Source organism: Balaenoptera musculus, chromosome 12, assembly GCF_009873245.2.
Source record: "Balaenoptera musculus isolate JJ_BM4_2016_0621 chromosome 12, mBalMus1.pri.v3, whole genome shotgun sequence".
Taxonomy (NCBI): domain Eukaryota; kingdom Metazoa; phylum Chordata; class Mammalia; order Artiodactyla; family Balaenopteridae; genus Balaenoptera; species Balaenoptera musculus.
The window spans coordinates 42,835,461-42,856,214 of NC_045796.1; the positions used below are offsets into that span (position 1 = coordinate 42,835,461).

A 20,754-nucleotide genomic window follows, 5' to 3' on the forward strand; every position below is an offset into this window, starting at 1 on the left:
TAAGGATCTGGGTGGGGTTTTGTGCTTTTTCAGCTGAGGCTGGCTGGCCTGTTGCATGGAGAGAGGCTTTCTCTTGTCTTCTGCCCTGTCTCCAGTCTTTCGTGTGGTCACCCACTGAGGTCATGGCTAAGAGGTTGTGAGTGTGTGCCTGTGGCATTCGTGGGTTCTATGTTCTCACACTTGCCCATTGTTGTAACTTTGTTAAATTAACATTTGTTAAGTAGAGCCCTGGGGTGATAGATGGTTCAATAAAAGACCACAAGAGTATTGAAATCGAGTTTATTACTTTACAGGTCCTGGAGGAGGTACACGGCACACCTTAAGGGGCCATGAGGGAGGTTAAGGCAGGGTGTAGGCAGCGATCGGGGTGGATCCTGGGGGAGTACTTTGGGGGGTCTCAGGCTAAGGCCAGATTGGTCAATTCAGACCAAAAAGGAGGGGAAGGTGGTTGGTAAGCTTCTCAGGGGCCTGTTTTTATCTAAGGGGCACAAGAGGAAGACCCTGGGAGGTGGGGGAGACTGATGATCACCAGGGCAGCTGGGAGAGTCACATCAGGAACTTACATTTACTTATGAGCCTGTGGGCTGTTTTCTAGGGCATGCATGCTAGATGGAGAGGATAGTATCAGTTCAAGGCCCTGCAGGCCGATTGGCCACACAGAATGGATGCTGAGGCAGCAATGTTGTGGAGTAGTTTAGCTAAACCCATGCTCTGCCTTTAACAGCTTGTTATAAATTTTAGCTGAATTCTTCTTACTCACTTGTATGAGATCCTCATCTTACGTCTGTGCTCTGCCGTAAGTTTGTGTCCTGTGTGCCCTGGGAGACTTGTCTTAGATTTAAAGCCAGGAGGTTGTGTTGTGATTTCAGCTGTTTGGTAGGTTCAAGAAAACTTATGATTTTGTAGGTTGTTTGGTATTTTTAGTTGTTTCTGGGGAACATTGCTCTTTCCATCTTTCTACATCCTGCGTAGAAACTGGAAGCCCCTCAGATGATTTTTTTTAATTGAGCACACACACCCAAATGTCATTATGATTAGGTTTTTTTCTTTGAGTGGTTCACTTCCTCCAGAGGGTTCTTTAGTGTGCTGCCAGGGACCTGTTATAAGCCTGACTCCTGGCATTTGGAACCTAGGGAGGGGAGGGGAATGGGGACTCACTGTTCAGGATGCAGTTTTTATTAATAGACTTTATATTTTAGAGCAATTATAGAGTCACAGAAAAATTGAGCAGAAAGTACAGAATTTCCACATACCCTTCTCCCCTAATGGACACAGCCTTCCCCACTATCAACATCCTGAGCTAGATGGATACATTTGTTAACTGATGAACCTACATTGACACATAATCACCCCAAATACATAGTTTACATTAAGGTTCACTCTTAGTGCTGTATATTCTATAGATTTTGACAACTGTGTAGTGACATGTATCTATTATTATAGTATCATACAGAACAGTTTCACTGACTTAAAGATCCTCTGTGCCCTGCCTTTTCATCCCTCCCTCCTCTTTGGCAACCACTGATCTTTTTACTGTCTCCATAGCTTTGTCTTTTCCGGAATGTCATATACATACAGTATGTATCCTTTTCAATTGGCTTCTTTTACTTAATAATATGCATTTAAATTTCTTCCATGTCTTTTCATCGTTTGATAGCTCATTTCCTTTTAGTGCTGAATAATATCCCATTGTCTGGAGATACCACAGTTTATTTATCCATTCATCTACTGACGAATAACTTGGTTGCTTCCAAGTTTTGGCAATTATGAATAAAGCTCCTATAAAACATACATGTGCTAGTTTTTATGTGGACATAAGTTTTCAACTTATTTGGGTAAATACCAAATAGGAAGGTTGCTAGATCATATGGTAAGAGAGCATTTAGTTTTGTCAGAAACTGCTAAACTGCAGAATGGTGCAGCCACTTTAAAAGGCATTCCTACCAGCAATGAATGAGCATTCCTGTTGCTCCACTTCCTCACCAGCATTTGATGTTGCCAGTGTTCTGGATTGTGGCCATTCTAACAGGTGTATAGTGGTCACTCATTGTTTAATTTCCAATTCCCTCATGACATGTGATGTTGAGCATCTTTTCATATGCTTATTTACTACTGCATATCTTCTTTGGTGAGGTGTCTGTTCAGATCTTTTGGCCATTTTTTAATCAGGTTATTCATTTTCTTATTGTTGAGTTTTAAGAGTTCTTTTTATATTTTGGATAGCAATTCTTTATCAGATGTCTTTTGCAAATATCGTCTCACAGTCCGTGGCTCATTAGATTTTCACTGAATTCTCTGCTCTTAGTTTCATTCCTTATCACCTGCCCTCCTCTGGTTCCCCAGGCTGGAACTGCTCCAGCTCATTTTCCCAGTTCACTTCTCTTCTGTTTTTTTACCAGCATAGAGGAGGGTTAACTGTCTGCTTGGTACAAGTGATGACCTGAGGGCTTAACTGCTCTTGACAAACTTGGAAACAACCTCTTTATCATCAGCCCCTGGTCTTACCCCGTGTTTTCTCGCACTCTGCTAGACAATTCAGCTTGCTTTTCAATGGCATTTCTCTCTCCCAGGTCTTAGGTTTTTACAGCTTGTACTCTGACGAATAATTTACTATTTCTGCATTTGCTTTATATCTTCTGGTCTTTCTGGCTTGGACTCAATCTTCACTTTCTGTGAGGACTCAATTTAGACTTGTTCCTGCGCCTTCCTACTGTAGACCCTCAGGTTTCTTCTGTTCCTTGTGAGCAAGAGGTTCAGACAATTTTTTGTAGAATTGAGAATTGATTATGTTCTACTTTAAACATAAAAGACTTTACTCATTCGTTTTTCCTAATGGCTTCATAGCACTCTTGATTCGTGGTGGTGGTTGATTTTTAAGATGCATCATTATTTTATGTACCACTTAGAGGGAAAAAATGCTGTCCATCTGTGATACACAGTTGATTATAAGATTCTTCTCAACCTATGAGATGTTTAAATGCGGGGGAAAAGAAATGTATGTCTTAGAATCATTGTCCAGCACCACTGTGAGCAAACAGACAGAAAAATATGTATAGATTCTAAATCTCCTAAAATTCTTAGAGAGACTCATTTCCCAGTTAAATTGCAGGGACAAAACTCATCACCAGGAACTCTTTGACTCTGTCTGGCTTTCCCTGGCACTCACGCGTCTCTCTGTTCAGGATTATCTGACCACGCCAGCCATCCACCAAAACCATTCCTGTCTTGTGCCTTAACTCAGGTTGCTTTCTTCACAGTTCTCTCCACCGGCCTTTGTCCTTTCAAGCCTTTCTGTTTACTGCAGTCTTCATCCAGTTCCTCTACTGAAAACCTCTCATGCTATGTATACAGTATTCTGTACTCAACAGCTTGGCACTTTACGTGTATTATCTAAAATTGTCTGCCGTTAGTTTGTGTGTGTGTTAAGCAGTTCTATTTAAGTAAGATTAAGTACGAACATTTATACTTTTCTTTATCATAATGCATATATAAAAGTGCTGAGAACATAGTAAGGCATTCACTCAAAATTTGTTGATTGATTGTTGTTGTTGTTTTTTTTGGTTAAGATTTGGTAGCACAGATCCCATTGCATGGACCTTAAATAATAAGCCTTATAATAAGACTTCTGTTTGCTATTTCAAAAGTCAAGTTAAATTTTTCTTGGAGAAACAGATGTATTCTCTATTACCATCAAGGAAAATACCTCCAATGTTATTAGACTTTATATTTTTAAAAAGACTTTTCTAACAATCATTATAGAAATGCATAGAGCAAACATATCTTTAAAGGTGATTCTTTCCCAAAGCAATTGGATTTCAAAGGTCTTTTTATTTTATTTTTTTAATTTTTATTTATTTATTTTTGCACATAAAGGGTTTGTTTTAAATGTTTTAAGGATAGGATAGAGTTACATCATAATTATAAAAATTACAGAATTAACAGATTTATATTGTTTATACTTCTAAATGCAGAGAACAGGGAACTGTCTACGCATTGTATAAAATAAAATAAAAATTAAAAATGAATTCAAGCTTGAAAGATGAGGTCATTTACCTAATTTTAAAATGCGAACACGAAGACCTCTGAACTATACACATTCGTTAAAACTGCACTAATGATGGAAAATACAAAAAGCGCAGCATTTCCAAGGAACCACAGACATTTCGACCATAATTATTTTGTTACAATAATTTCTGTTGTGTCTTTGGAGAACTTTCTTTTTTTTTTTTTTTTAAGACAATCAGCTTCAAGAATGTTTTCAGGCACTGCAATTTGTGACAGTCAAAACAGTCTTCTAATGGGTCCACAGCGTTCAGAGATTCAAGACCAATGCATTTCGGGGTTTGGCACGTAAAACAATAATAGAAAGGAAATCTGGTTTAGAAGCAACTGTGATTGTTTTAAGAATGCACAGTTCCTTCAAATGCTGCATGACATACACAACTGGAAAATCACCTTCTGTTGGCACTGCATTTGCTTCACCAGTGCATCTTTATCCCACAGCCAGTAAAACAGCAGAATTAAGCAAATATACAGAAACTGAAAACAAATAAAAACAGATAGAAAAGAAAAAAACCGAAATATATTTAACATGCAATTTTAGTTAGTTACATTGAACATTCTACTTAGAATAGAGCATGCAAAAAAAGGATGGTCTGCTTTTAAGGTTTTCCTTTGAAGCTTTACATGGCATCCAGACATCACGCATGCACACACACACACGACACAATGATACTGTAGCAGGTCAGTGAGAAAGGCCAATACATTTTATACAGAGTTTCCTGTCTTGTGTTGTCACAAGTCCCATGATAATTTTAGAAATTAATGTTGTATTCCTAGAACAAGGAACCAACGTTCCGATACCAGGAAAATGCAAGCAGTGCATGCATATCTGAAACATGAGCCTAGACGAAGGCTGAAATACTCAGCTGGGGAGCAGAGTTAGTCACGGCATCAGGAAGTGTGGTTTAAGCCACCAAAAGAAAAAAGGATGGGAAAAAAAAAGGAAAAACAACAACAAAAAAACCCTTCCCCTTCCTTCAACCCTAAAGGCGATAAATGGAACAATGATTAAAATAATGATGATAATAAATCACACGTCACATTCATCTAGAGAGATCACATGGTATTAAAAGTTGCTAAAGGTACTTGCAGAAAAACCACAATGCAAGTCATTAAGTAATGCCAGAAATGTTTCAACTGACCCAACCCTCAGGATACCTCCAAAGGACTTTGTTTTTCAGTCTGAAGTCACTGTGTCCTGTTCATGCAGTGCACACTGGACAACTCCCTCTCTGGGCCACACGTGTCCACTTGGGCACGGGGAGCTTGGCTCAGCCTTGAGATTCACATGCAGGAACTCTTACAAGAGCCACCGGGAGAACAGATGACAGATCTGTAGCATGACACTTGTTTCAAGCACAGGAGGAACATCTAAGACCTGGGTACCCACTGCATGGAGAAGCTCACCCCTGGCTGCCCTCGGTGAGGCACTGGGCACGCTGGAGAGAACTCGGGTGCTGTATTTACATGGTGCGCGAGGTTACCACCCACCAGCACAACAAGGCACAGCCTTCCTGAAGGCGAAAATGGGCATCACACAAACCTCGCATAGCGCGGCCTTGAAACTACAGGATCTCTTAACATCAAGAACAGCCATGACAGACGTCACACAGACCTGGTGTTTGGCTGAGATTCATATGCATTTAAGCTTTCTGCCCAAATCTTAGGTAAGATTTTCAATCTCCACAAGACTGGTTTCACAAACCATCTTTCTCCTAGCTTTCAAACTGCCAGGGATCATCCAAAACAAAGTGATAAACTGACGTTTTGCTTCTAAACAAACCACTTTTGCAGTTCTATTTTAGTTAAGGACAACTTGCAGGAAAGGATTCAATGGCTAAGGGCTGCTATCAGTCACACCCACAAGCCAGTGCAGGTGACTGACCCTGATGTGGCAAGATCCACCAAATGGAATGAATCCACATCAACAGCACACCATGAGCAAGAACATACAGCACCACAAAACGTGTCAGGAATTTAAGCTGTTATTTGTCTAGGCATTCTTTGAGGGGAAAAGCCGAGGGGGAAAAGCCTTCTGACCATAATCATATATCAGTAATAATAGTAATAAAAATAAAGGTATCCCAGAGAACTTGTTAAAAGGCAACACCGCCATTCTTAAACTTACATTTCTAATATAAAAGCACTGTGTTCTTCCAGGAACTTACCAAATACACAGAAACCACTGATATACTGTTGCCTTTTAAATCCATGTACTAAAATCCAGATTACTAATTTGTGCAAATAATGGACCAAATGTGCCATCCAAAATACACCTGCATTACATTATGTGGACCAAGTACCTGGGCTTTGCTTAAAAAGCAGTATTTATGATAAAAAATGTAAACAAATAATGTGCAAAGCTTAGAATTAAAGGCAGCCTTTTACCCAGATTTCTGTTTTGTAAAATTCTAATGTGTCATTAAATGTTCACAGGTGATTCATATTTGAATTTACAGTTTAAAGCCTCCAGACTGAAATGGTGCTCTGAACTTGACTTTCAAAACAAGCTGAATGTCCCGATGCGCTTCCTGTGCCCGAATTTAATTTTGAATAAACAGCAGTAATACACTAAATACACTGAATACAAATGGCTTGGGTCAGCACTCCTGTTAAACTGGAGAAAATTATGTAAGCCCCACTCCAACCACAAAGAAAGGACTGCCCATGAAGTGTGTGTGTGTGTACATACAGATCTGTGTGTATGTATATATACATTATGTATGTATACACACAGATATAGATAGGTAGGTAGATATAGATACATATATATTTCAAAAAAAGGAATAACAAAAATATCAAACTATGCTTGCACTGTGGCAGCAGAATAAGAGTGTTAAGAATGAAGGGGAAAATGGATAAGATCTACTGGAGTTTTAAATGACTGTGATACTAGCTTAACTTTTACCAGACTTGCCTGTAACTCCCTTCCAAACAGACAGACTTCTTTTAAGAGGAAGGAGTTCCTTACGCAAAATGCTTTGTGTTCACATAAATCTGTACTAATCAGAACAAAAACAGTTCTGCTGGCAGAGATTGTGGGTTCACGGGGACATTTAAGCTTTCATTAAACTGGAAAGCAATCAAGTCTTTATGTCTACAAATTATACATTTAATAGTTCCACAAATTTGGCAAAGTTCGTGATGACATCTAGGATGTTTTCACCAAATTGTAGACATAAATATGGAAATCATCATCAAACTTGCTGAAATAGATGGTTTGGTTTCTACTTGATGAATGAACATGCCAGTCCTTTTAGCATCATCATCTTTGGCATATTCCACTTGTTTGCCTACCAGGCTGTCCACAACTTCTCCCGATTCCCTTTCTGCTGGAGGTGAATCATTAGAATCGGGCATAATGCGAAGGTCACCTTCTTTATAATCATCTAAGAGCTGGTACGTGTACAAGACAGGATCTTTTTCATAGGTGATGTAAAACCATGTGTTCATTATAGGGGCGCGTGCTAAGACCATTCCCCTCCACTCGTCTTTAGAGCCATCCTCCGTCTCAAACATGTGCTCCACTGCTTTGCCAATCATCGTGTCGGCTAGGTGTGCATCACTGATTCGAGATGTTGCAACTCTATTAGGGAGGACTTCAAGCGCAGAAACTCTTTCACCTTTATTAAGTTCTAGTCCATAAATGCAGTCAAATCCATCGTATTTTATAAGATACAAAGGATTTACAGGCACCTGGTCCAGAACGCTTCCTTTCCACTGGGTGATGGGGCCATTCCCCTCTTTCCACCCATGCTGAATCCTGCAGCCTACGATGTTCCTCCGGGGCTGGGAAACAGGTTTGCTCGGCCACACACTGGTCCGGTGTTTTTTGTGGGATGTTCGTTTCTTCATCATGCTTGCAGATACACCAGCATGGCCTGCATCAGCTCTGGACCGCTGGCCACGTGTCTTCCCGAATGGGGTCTTCATTCATCTGTATTTAAGTGAGCAGCAGAGCTGCTGGACTAGGATGAAAATTCAGTGTGCTCCAATTTGAAACTTTTCACAGGATTTCAATGTTCTTGTTAATCCATCATCCCAGCGCCCTTTTTTTTTTTTTTTAATAAGTTCAGCAGAAATACGTGAAATCCTAAGTACTCTGCCGGCCACCTAGGCCACCGTCGGCAGCCCGCTGGCCCTGCGGTCCCGCGCCGAGCTCCCGCCCGCCCCTGCCCGACAGAGCCAGACGGCGCTGCCCCGCCCCCGGCCGCACGGCGCACACGCCCTGCGCCCTCCGACTTCACCGGCCGAGCCTCCCGGGCTGGCCCCGGGCCGGCCCCGGCCGGACGGGCCGTACTACCCAAAGGTCTTTTTAATCTAGGGTTTTATAGTGCCTTTGGCTTAAATAAATCCAGATGAGCTTTTTATTTTGTTAACTGCTTCGTAAATGTTTTATTTGGACATAAGTCTGTTGTTGGGATTAATTTGATTACATAATGAATGAAGAACAGCCTTTGTTTTTAAATTTTTTTTTTCTGACTTATAACAAAAGAAACTGGACCAAGAAAATAAAAACGTGGAAGTAATTCATTGCCAGGAGTAAACTACTGTATATGGGTAGCAACTGTTCCCCTTCCACTCACCTTGAACTACAGATACTCTGTGAATCTTCCTGGTAGATCCAGTTCCATAGTTATTAATGGCAAATGAATATGTGGCTTAATATTTTATGAGAATATGGGTTAAAAGGACTGTTAAAATTCTCTCTAAATACCTAGCCTGCCAGTTGCCTTGTTTCTTCACCGTTCTCTCAGCCTCTTTAAAAAATCCCCTCAAAGTTACGAGCAGTTCAAGCTTGGCCTTTGGACAGGTAGCCCACAGGGGGAGCTCTTACTCTTCAGGCAGCCCCTTTGGAGGGCTTGCCACATATAGGTAGGATGGGTTTTCATAGGGACTAAACCTTTTTAAACAAAATTAAATTCGTTTTGTCATTTTTTTCTCGTTTCTTTAAACTGAGTAGGACATCATGAAAAAGGAACAGTGGGTTGGAAGAAGGTTGGGGAAGAGTAATATCTGAAAAGAAGACTGATAAATGTGCCCTCATAATGTGGTATTAAGTACTCTAATCACCAATAGGATGGATTGAGAAAGCACAACATAAAATTTCCACAAAGAGGAACTTGACATAATTCTGAGTCTGTATCATATGTATTCTACAAGACAGCCAGCCCGGTCTCTTAAAAAATGTCAGTGTTCAGATTAAAGGAGACTGAAGACTCAGTACAATGTGGGATCCTTGATTGGATCTACATTGATAGAGAAAAGCTGCTATGAATTTTATTATTGGAATAATTTGGTAAACTGGAATATAGGCTGTATGTTAATATTCCATTAGGCTGAACTTCTTGGGTGTAATAGTGCCATTGTCTTTGATCTTAGGAAATATATACTGAAGTGTTTAGGGGTGACAAGTACCTGGAACTTATGTTCAGATGGTTCAGAAAAAAGAAAGTGAGTGTGTGTGTGTGTGCACGCACGCACGTGTGTGCACGCACGTGTGCGCACGCATGCACATGCTTAGTGCTGTATGAGTTTGGGATTTTTTTCTTTCAGACACTTATTTTACACTAAATGATGTTCTGTGGGTTTTGCTTCTTGTTTTTTTTTTCTTCAGGATGAATGGTTTTATTTTATTTTTTTCCTTTTGTCCACCTCATTTTGCTAGCATGGAGCTGCTCAGGGCTAGTTCTTGAATTCAGTTCTATAAACTTTTCTTACATTGCAATGATTAATCCTATAACCTAGGTAGCATAAATACATGCTATTATTGATCATCAGTAGAATAGGAAGAAAATATGGATGGATTTGTGCAATTTCATCACCTCTAAAACACATTTTAAATGCATTTCATTAACATGCCCTTAAGGATGCTAATAATTATCAGGTTCCAAAAAGTGAACCATTTTATAGAAACATTACATTCTCTGAGTTAGCTACTTAGAGCTTATCAGTTATATTTAATAATTTGTGAAACATTTACTTGTAAGGCTGGTCTGGGAGTGCCATTGAATGTAAGTTGAGGTGCAGAGTTCTCTGGTCTGTGTTATTGCTCTAGAACAGATAGAACAGACCCTATATGGCAGAGGTCAATAACCCACTGTTGTTGAGAAGTTTGAGAGACTCTTTTCAATATTCTTTAACTTTGGTGGCTTAAGGACCAAGTAACCTTTTGCTAATTGTATCTGAGGGTTTAATAATAAAAACAGAATTATAGAAACATATTCTTCCTGTGTTTAGGGCTGCTTTTTTTTTTAATATTTATTTATTTGGTCACGCTGGGTCTTAGTTGCGGCTCATGGTCTTCTTAGTTGTGGCTCATGGTCTCCTTAGTTGTGGCATGCGAACTGTTAGTTGTGGCATGTGTGATCTAGTTCCCTGACTAGGGATTGAACCCCGGGCCCCTTGCATTGGGAGCACAGAGTCTTAACCACTGCGCCACCAGGGAAGTTCTTCCTTTGTTTTAAATGTATGAGATCTGTTTTTTTTTTTAATTTTTTTTTTATAGCTACTTTTATTTTTATTTATTTATTTATTTTTGGCTGTGCTGGGTCTTTGGTTCGTGCGAGGGCTTTCTCTAGTTGCGGCAAGTGGGGGCCACTCTTCATCGCGGTGCGCGGGCCTTTCACTATCGCGGCCCCTCCCGTTGAGGGGCACAGGCTCCAGACGCGCAGGCTCAGTAGTTGTGGCTCACGGGCCCAGCCGCTCCGTGGCATGTGGGATCTTCCCAGACCAGGGCTCGAACCCGTGTCCCCTGCATTAGCAGGCAGATTCTCAACCACTGCACCACCAGGGAAGCCCGAGATCTGTTTTTTTAATCGAAGTATAACTGACCTACAACACTGCATTAGTTCCAGGTGCACAACATAGTGATTTGGTATTTCTGTATGTTACAAAATGATGTCTGTTACCATCTGACATAATACAAAGTTATTACAATGTTTTCTATATTCCCCATGATGTACATTTCATGCCCATGACTTGTTTATTTGTAACTGGGAGTTTGTACCTCTTAACCTCCCTCACCTATTTCACTCACCCCCCCACCCCACCCCGCCCCGCCCTGCCCTGCCCTGCAACCACTTGCTTGTTCTCTGTATCTGTGAGCCTGTTTCTGTTTTGTTATTTGTTCTTTGTTTTGTTTTTTTAGATGCTACATATATGAAATGATATGGTATTTGTCTTTCTCTGTCTGGTTTATTTCATTTAGTATGATACTCTTTAGGTCCATCCGTGTTGTCTCAAATGGCAAGATTTCATTTTGTAAATAAGTTTCAAATGAACTTATTTATAAAACAGAAACACAGACTTAGAGAACGAACTTATGGTTACCAGGGGGAAAATGCAGGAGGGGAAGGATAGATTGGGAGTTTGGGATTGACATGTACACACTACTATATTTAAAATAGATAACCAACAAGGCGCTACTGTATAGCACAAGGAACTTGGCTCAATATTCTGTAATAACATAAATGGGAAAAGAATTTGAAAAGGAATGGATACTTGTATGGGTATAACTGAATCACTTTGCTGTACACCTGTAACTAACACATCATTATTAATCAACTATACTCCAATATAAAATAAAATTGTTTTTAATTTCATTTTTTAGGGCTGAGTAACATTCCATTGTGTGTGTGTGGGTGGGTGGGTATGTGGGTGTACCACATCTTTTTTATCCAGTCACATATTGATGGGCGCTTAGGTGGCTTCCATATCTTGGCTGCTGTAAACAATGCTGCAGTGAACATAGGGGTGCATATATCTTTTTGAATTAGTGTTTTTGTTTTCTTTGGAAAAATACCCAGGAATAGAATTGCTGCATTGCATGGTAATTCAATTTTTAATTCTTTGAGGAACCTTCTTACTGCTTTCACTGTGCGTCGGTATATAGTGGCTGCACCAATTTGCATTTCCACCAACAGTGCACAAGGGTTCCTTTTTCTTCACATTCTCATCAGCACTTGTTATTTGTTGTCTTTTTGATAATAGCCATTCTGACAGGTGTTAGGTAATATCTCATTGCGGTTTTGATTTGCCTTTTCCTGATGATTAGTGATGTTGAATATCTTCTCGTATGTCTCTTGGCCATCTGTATGTCTTCTTTGGAAAAATGTCCATTCAAGTCTTCTTTCCATTTTTTAATCGGGTTGTTTGTTTGATGTTGAGTTGTATGAGTTATTTGTACATTTTGAATATTAACCCCTTATCAGATAGATTGTTTGCAAATATCTTCTCCCGTTCAGTAGTCTGCCTTTTTGTTTGGTTGAGTTTCCTTCACTGTGCAAAAAGCTTTTTAGTTTGATGTAGTCCCATTTGTTTGTTTTCGTTTTTATTTCCTTTGGCTGAGGAGACATATCCAAAAAAATATTGTTAAAACTGATCTCAAAAAGCATACTACCTACACTTTATTCTAGGAGTTTTGTGGTTTCACATCTTACATTTAAGTCTTAAATCCACTTGGAGTTTATTTTTGTATACGGTGTGAGAAAGTAGTCCAGTTTGATTATTTTTTTTTTGCATGTAGCTGTCCAGTTTTCCCAACACCATTTATTGAAGAGGCTATTTTCCATTATATATTGTTTATCATAAATTAATTGTACTAGAACTTTAAAAAAAATTGTCGAATCTGAGATTGCTCCTTTTTTTCTTTGTTAAGTAGTCTTGTGCCTCATGTAGTGCTTATATACTCTGAGGGTGAGTTTCTCTCTCTCTCTCTCTCTCTCTCTCTCTTCTGTTGGTCTGTCTGACTGTCTCTGGCATTGATCAGAAAAGGAAAGTGAACAAATATCCAGAATTTTCGAATAAGCAAGAGATAAGGAAAAACATCACCCTGAGGAGCAGTGATGACAGGGTCTGCTCACGGTTGCTGAGTGGCTGAGCCTGTCGTGAGACAGACACACTGGGAAGACTGCCTGAAGCTGGCCTCACCACGGTGAAGAGCATCATCTGTGCCCAGTGGAGAGAAGCTGCTGATGGCCTCTGCGCTCTAAGAACGTGATCTCATCCCCCTGTTACGGAGGAGCATGCAGCAATCAGACAGGAGTTGCCCATCTTCCCTCTCCACCTCAAATCCCGGTCTTTTTTTATTTTTTATTTTTTAATTTTTATTTATTTATTTATTTATTTATTTATGGCTGTGTTGGGTCTTCGTTTCTGTGCGAGGGCTTTCTCTAGCTGTGGTGAGTGGGGGCCACTCTTCATCGCGGTGCGCAGACCTCTCACTATCGTGGCCTCTCTCGTTGCGGAGCACAGGCTCCAGACGCGCAGGCTCAGTAATTGTGGCTCACGGGCCCAGCTGCTCTGCGGCATGTGGGATCTTCCCAGACCAGGGCTCGAACCCGTGTCCCCTGCATTGGCAGGCAGATTCTCAACCGCTGCGCCACCAGGGAAGCCCTCAAATCCCGCTCTTTAACCTTGCTCTCTTGGGAGGAGTTCTTCCCTACTGTCAGTCAGTGCCAGTCTCTCCGCCTGTGTCAGGCAATCCTAGCCTCAAACTTTCTCCATGACCTTGGTGCAACAATTAGCCCTTCCCTAGGATACATTTTCAATTCCTCTTTAAAGAAAAAACCAAACAAAAAACTCTCCCTGGACTGGACACTGCTGCCCCCTAAGCCATCATCCTAGTTGTCCCTAGTTATTTCCTTCCTTTGACCAACTATTTCTTGGAGTTTTTTTCTCTGCTAGCTAAATGCCTCCATTTACTCAGTATCCATGTGTCCACTCGCTCTGCCCTCACCACTCTACTGAATGTGCTCTCTCAACGATTGTTTCTGAGATTCTGAATGCAGGGGCTTCAGGTGTTCATTTTTCTGGATTTTTGTGCAGCTTTTGACAAGACGCCCTGCCCGTCCCTCGCACCTTGGACTGTGGCGCCCTGCTTCCACTCTTGCTCATCCCTCTCAGCACGTTGCCTCTGTCAGTGGGCCCTCGTCCTCCTCCCGCTGAACCGCGCCCAAGACCTGGTCCTCGGTCTTCTTCATTCTTCCTCAGTAGTCTCTCCCTCTTGATCTTGTCCAGCTCAGCCGCTATGAGTATCTCTGCAGTGTGGACCATGTCCACTCTTCTAGCTGCAGAGCCCATCTTTCCCTTCACAGAGTCCTGTGCTTACCCATCGATGTGTCTTTTGCTCATACTGTTCCTTCAGCCTGTAATTCCATCTCTATAGCTTTCCCCTTAACATTCTGACTAAAAGAGATTCTGGTTAAAATATCCTGTGATAAACCATAATGGAAAAGAATATGAAAAAGAATATATATATATATGTATAACTGAATCACTTTGCTATACAGCAGAAATTAACACAACATTGTAAATCAACTATACATCAGTAAAAATTTTTTTAAAAAGAGATTCTGGTTAAGATAAAGTAAGCATTTTACTCAGAATAAGGGAAAACTCATACATCACCACCCTCACTCCCACCCCAGCAAAGACTCATTTTGTATTTCTCCTCCTTTGTAAGACTTATCAATATTTCACTTTGACAAATTGAGTAAATATTTCTTTAAGGTTAGTCTCCTCTAAGCTGCAAGAGAATAGACACCACACATACGCATCCAGTTCACCGTTGTGCCGATTATAGGTCTTGGCACATAGCAGGTGTGCAGTAAATTTTTGTTGAAGGGAAGAATGAATGAAGTAGGAATTGACCGTTAAAGATTTGCTAGTAAGCTATCAAACTTTATCTAGGTAATTAGATTTTTTTTACATTTCCAAAATGCATGTTCTTTTTTATAAGTGTAATGATTAATGTTCAGTATTCTTGAAAAAGTTTAAGGATGATTTGTATAAATCAGTTTTATTTCAGTCAATGATTTTTAAGGAAATTTGAAGGGTATCTGTTGGAATTAATGTTCCTTTAACTTTCTGTTTTCATTTTCATTGTCATGTTTTTCTACAGCTAAGGCATTTCGAGTATTGATTCATTCTTTTAGCACTGTTAATGTTAATCTTTTAAAATGGTTTATTGTTTTCTGATTATAGTAGTAACATGCATTCATTACAGAAGGCTTAGAAATACTGAATATCCTCAGTTAAAATTTGGTTAATTTCTTAATACACCTTTAAATATGCATCTGCACACACATGCACACTCATTGTTTTCTCTGTATGCGATTGGATCTTATTGTATATAGTAGCATGTGTATTTGCCTTATACTACAAGCTTTTTCTTTGAAATATCCTCCTAAATGAGATGTGCTTTTTAATGGTTTCATGGTTTTACATTGTGGGAATGTACCATCATTTATTGAATGATTCCCTTACCTTAGCAGGGTTAAACCTGTTGGTATAATATGCAACTATTGAGGTCCGCTTAAAATATTTTAAACTAATATAATATACTTCTCAATGAACATGCTTTATTACTAATGAGTTAGCTTTTAGTGGGAACATTTATATTGCCAATGTATTTGCTCCGTCGACCATAGCAGAATACTGTAGAACTTCTTGCTGTGTCCTCACATGGCGGAGAAAGAGAGAGGAAGCAAGAGCTCCGGTGTCTCTTCTTATAAAGGCACTAAGTCCTATCATGGGGACCCCATTCTCATGACCTGTCTAAACTTAATTACCTCCTGTTATCTCCATATAACATCATGTTGGGGGTTAGGGCTTCAACATATGAATTTTCTGGGGTTGGGGGGAGACACAATTCAGTTCATAGCAGTCAACAGTGACTATTTCAGAACTATTTCAGACACTTTTTACCTAAGTAGCATTTTTAAAATTAGGATCTAGACTTGTTCTCATTTTATCTGTGGGTAAGAGTATCTGAAAATCTTCATAGAAAAATAAAAATTACTCACAAATTGCTTACTCATCATGGGTTATATAGTTAATTATACATCATTGGCATAAAATGGAACTGTGAATTGCATGAAATTGCTGAAATGATTGTACTGTCCATTCCATGAATGTTCATAGTTCCAGAAAAATTGCGAATGGCTCTTAATGTCTTTTAAAATAGTTTATGAAAAGAGACGTTAGAGAATTTCCTTTTCCTATGTGGAAAATCATAGCCAATTTTATGGATGATTATGATTACTTACTGAAGTTTCTTTTAAAATTAGTCTCGTTCTCTCCATAAATAAATGGTACAACTAACAAGGAAGGCTAGTATCTTATAGTGCTTTATATTTTAAAAAATCTTTATATAACATCATTTTAAAATGTCAATGATAAGTTGATCTTATAACAACAATGTCACTAGGGTAGAATAAATACGATCTCCCATTTAATATTGAGAAACTTGAAGCTTGGAGAAATTATTTTACCTAGGGTCAAAAATTCAGTTTGGGTCCATCTGTTACTTCAAGTCATATATCTTCTGTGTGTTCAAAGAACATAGAACCATCTATATTACCTTTGTCTGAGAAATAATAATTAATCAGAGAAAGATACTATAAATGGTTGCCTTTGTAGTTATGTAGAAAAGTGAATAGCTAGAAGATACTATGTATAGTTAAGGTGCTTGAAAATTCATATATAGCATTGTCATTTAAAAACAGTATAATTAAATAGTGGTATATTTTAAATGGTCATTTCTAAGGAGCACTGCTAATTTGTTATTGTACTTGCCATCTTTTTATTGTTCCTTTTTAAGGTTTAGAAATTTATTTTAACATTTGCTGTCCTGGAAGATACAAATTATGGTCAGTAATGATACTGTATTTATTTATGTAATATACTTTCAGAATCACATAATTGGTGTTCTCAGTGTATGAGTTGTAGTGGTACAAAGCTAGACTGTTTAGTAGAGAGTTAACAAAGCTAGTGCACAATCACACTTTTTTATTTTTGGCAGCCAGTTTGGCTGGTAAGATAGCTATGTATAGATTAGGACAGGAGTTGGTAATAAGGTCTTTTCCACAACTCAACTCTGCTGTTGTAGTTGGGGAAAGCATCCGTAGGCAATACGTAAAGGAATGGACCCTAGCTGTGCTCCAATAAAACTTTATTTACAAAGACAAGCAGCAGCCATATTTGGCCTGTAGGCTCTAGTTTGCTGATCCCTGGATTAGAATATAAAATGAAATAGTACTTCTCACCATAATATTTCCCTATTATTTATCAGATGTTTTGTTTACTTTTCTTAATTCTGTTTTAATTTAATGCTTTAATTCATAACCTCGATCCCCATTAATTTCACCTTTTTATTCACATTTTTGTGTGCTCCTGAGCTTCTGTACCTTCAGCTACTTTTCTAGGCTAACATCATCACACAGCTTTCCAGCCTTGTTGTCAGGACACCCCAAATTAAACCAATCTAACATCAGGAATGAGTGGTGGTAAGGAAATGGTGATGTTGGATATAAAGAAAAGATAGAATCCCATGGATGTGGGTAGCTTTGGAAAGCTTATTAAAAGAGGCAGAACTTGAGCTGACTCTTGAAGACTGAGGGAAATTAAATTAGAAAAAAGAAGAGTATTTCAATAAATAGTTGACAAGGGGTGGCTCACATGTTGCTTCCCTCTCCCTTTTCATCACCAGTTATATAGAATCCCACCATGGACTGGTCCTTTTCATGATCATTTCCTGGAGCAAAGTGCTACTAACAGTGTGACTTATTTTCTTTGGAGATCCCATCTCTTTGGATTATCTCTTTTCCTTACACGTGCTTAGTAAGATGAAGAGGGAATGCATGCAGACATGCTCTGGGAAGGTCTGCAACCTGTGGGCTAGACCAGCTCTGTTCCAGGCACTCTGGCAAATGGACTTCTCTCCAGCTGGTTGGTGTCTTTTTCCATAATGCCCCTTCCAGTCTTTTCTGGCATCAGTGTGGTAGACAGGTATGACCCTGAGGGAAAGGAATAGGAAGCCACCCAACTTTCTTGGTTTATAGGCTACCTTTAAGATTAAATATGTAAATAAAAGGAGTCCTCCATGGGGATGTGTGTTAGCCCATTTAGGGACATAACGTGGAATTTGGAATTAGGTTTATTAAAAAAGAGAGAGACACCGTGAATAAGTATTTATTTTCCTCTGTGCACATGTTTTCCTGTGGCCCTTGTAGGAGAAGGGTAGTTGTGGCAAGACAGGTGGAATCTTGCCATCTCTCAACCTTTTTTCTTTTGGTATGACCACATCTCAGTCACGCTGAAGAAAATAGATACAGCAGACCTAGCCGAGTGTATAGACAGGGGACTGGGTGTGGAAGACAAAGCCCTGTATGGAGGGAGTGAAGCCCCTGCAGTGGGGTAGCTCCAGTGTGTATTCTGCCTTCTGCCAGTGTAGCTGCAGGCTTGGCAGGCGACAGCCTAGATTTAGCAGCAGGATTTGGAGTTACCAGGATCTGTGGAGAGCCAGGTAGTTTGTCTCAGTTGCCTCAGTCTGCATAAAGAAGTTCTCTACAAAAAGGGCAACACTTCTGCATCTTAATTGCAAAAGTATTTGGTGCTGGGACTTCCCTGGTGGCGCGGTGGTTGGGAATCCGCCTGCCAATGCAGGGGACGCGGGTTCGAGCCCTGGTCCGGGAAGATCCCACATGCCACGGAGCAGCTAAGCCCGTGCACCACAACTACTGAGCCTGCGCTCTAGAGCCCGCGAGCCACAACTACTGAAGCCCATGCACCCTAGAGCCCGTGCTCCGCAACAAGAGAAGCCCCTGCCCTCCACAACTAGAGAAAGCCCGCGCGCAGCAATGAAGACCCAACGCAACCATAAATAGGTAGATAGATAGATAGATAGATAGATGATAGATAGGTAGTATTTGGTGCTGGACTTCATTTCTGAAGCCAAAGTAAGATCATATTAAAATAAGCGAAGTTCCAGGACACTGATTTTTAGCCTCTGGATTTTTGCTGGAGTGTATAGTATTTACTTTTTTTTACTTCAGAAGAAAGTAGGCACATCTCTAAGCCTTAAGTAACAGTTGTGAATATTACTGTTGGACCGCAGGGCTATGTGGAGGACATCAAGGAACATACGGGAGTGGGAGTGTACTATAAAAGGAGTATGTTGTCATTGGAATTAAGGTGGGGAAATCTCAATGGAATCATTAAAACCCAAGGACGAAAATGAAAATAAAGACCTGTACTCAGATCACTCTGGCTCTAGGAATCTGGCTTGCTTGGAGGCAGAGGGGAAAATTAGGCAATGAGTAAAACTACAACATTTGATAGGTGAGCACAAAGTACTAACTGGATTTTGTAAGGAGACCACTTGGGAGTGAAAGGATCAGCTTTAAAACAGACCATAATGGAATTAGAAAAGGAAATTTCTAAATTTAAAATACACCAGACTTTAGGCAGTTGAAAGAGGCCTTTGGGAAGACGTAGGGCCTAGAACTTTCCACTCATGCAAAGCCTCCTTCATCTCTAGGCCTCCAGTGTAGGGCAGAGACTTACCATGAGGCTTTTCTCCTGATCCCACCACGGTCCCCAGGAAGCTACACTGGGCCGTAGGAAAACTCCATTCTCATAGACCAGGTAGCCTCCTTTGTCTCTTTCCTCCTCACTGTTTATTTCTAGGAAAACATTCTTAATTTTGAATGCTTTAAAATCCTAATCAAAAAGTCTTCAAGTGCAGATTTTAAGACTGGGCTACGTAAATTTGCTAAATAAATCTGTGAGTACAAAAACAATGCATGAAGTTTTAGTATTTAATATTTACCATAGCCAATATTATCTGCATAGAAAATAATGTCAATCCAAATGAAAGAATTAACTTCAATTAGAAAATAATATGGTTTACTGAATTCTTCTCCCTTTTTCTTTAAAACCATGCAGGTAATATATGCTTTGAACACTAAAAATGATGAGCACGAATCTGCAATTCAAGCCCTCAAAGATGCTCATGAAGAAGAAGTCCAACAAATTCTTGGCAGAAACAAGAGAAAAAAATATTGCAGTATAAAAGCAGAGTATCAGAGGAGTTAGACCTTAAGAGAAAGATTCAAGTTTTAGAAGCATCATTAGAAGATCACATAAAAATGAAGCAGCAGGCTTTGACAGAATTTGAGGCTTATAAGCACAGAGTTGAGGACATGCAACTTTGTGCAGAAGCGCAGCATGTCCAACGCATAGTAACCATGTCTAGAGAGGTTGAAGAGATTAGAAGGAAATTTGAGGAAAGATTACGGAGTTTTGGACAAGTCCAAGTACAGTTTGAAAAAGACAAACGGTTGGCATTGGAAGATTTGCGAACTGCTCACAGACGGGAGATCCAAGAGCTGCTGAAGTCACAGCAGGATCACAGTGCCTCAGTTAGTAAAGGACAGGAGAAAGCGGAGGAGCTGCACAGAATGGAGGTGGAGGCCTTAAACGAGACACTGGAAGAGCTAAGGCTTGAGCGGAGAAAGCTAATTGAGGATTATGAAGGCAAGTTGCGTAAAGCTCAGTCCTTTTATGAACATGAGCTAGATACTTTGAAAAGGTCACAGCTTTTTACAGCAGAAAGCCTCCAGGCTAGCAAAGAAAAGAGAAGCAGATCTTAGAAAAGAATTTCAGGGACAAGAAGCAATTTACGAAAAACCATAGGAAAATTAAAGACAGAGTTACAGATGGTACAGGATGAAGCTGGAAGTCTCCATGACAAATGCCAGAAGCTTCAGGTAGCACTTGTTACAGCAGAGAACAGTGTTCAGGTGAGTAAAGAATATTACATTCAACACATGGATTTTTTTCCCCACTTTTCTCTTTTTCTTTTCGATTAGACCACTTCAACTTTTTTTTTTCCATTTTGCTTTTTTT

The 20,754-nt window shown here is 39.8% G+C and overlaps 2 protein-coding genes across 2 annotated transcripts in view; one reads left to right on the top strand and one right to left on the bottom strand.

The window, feature by feature from the left end:
* The window catches only part of FAM184A (family with sequence similarity 184 member A), a 119,056-nt gene that overhangs the window by 34,369 nt on the left and 63,933 nt on the right, over nt 1-20,754 (top strand). Inside the window, 4 exon segments of the mRNA XM_036872002.1 lie at nt 19,792-19,896; nt 19,899-20,483; nt 20,485-20,521; nt 20,524-20,648. Of these exon segments, the coding sequence (XP_036727897.1) occupies nt 19,792-19,896; nt 19,899-20,483; nt 20,485-20,521; nt 20,524-20,648 (852 nt within the window).
* On the bottom strand, nt 6,969-8,251 carry LOC118905359 (spindlin-1-like). Its single transcript, XM_036872001.1, is given in 2 exon segments — nt 6,969-7,278; nt 7,281-8,251. Coding segments are annotated over 2 exon segments (780 nt in total). The 5' UTR covers nt 7,996-8,251; the 3' UTR covers nt 6,969-7,213.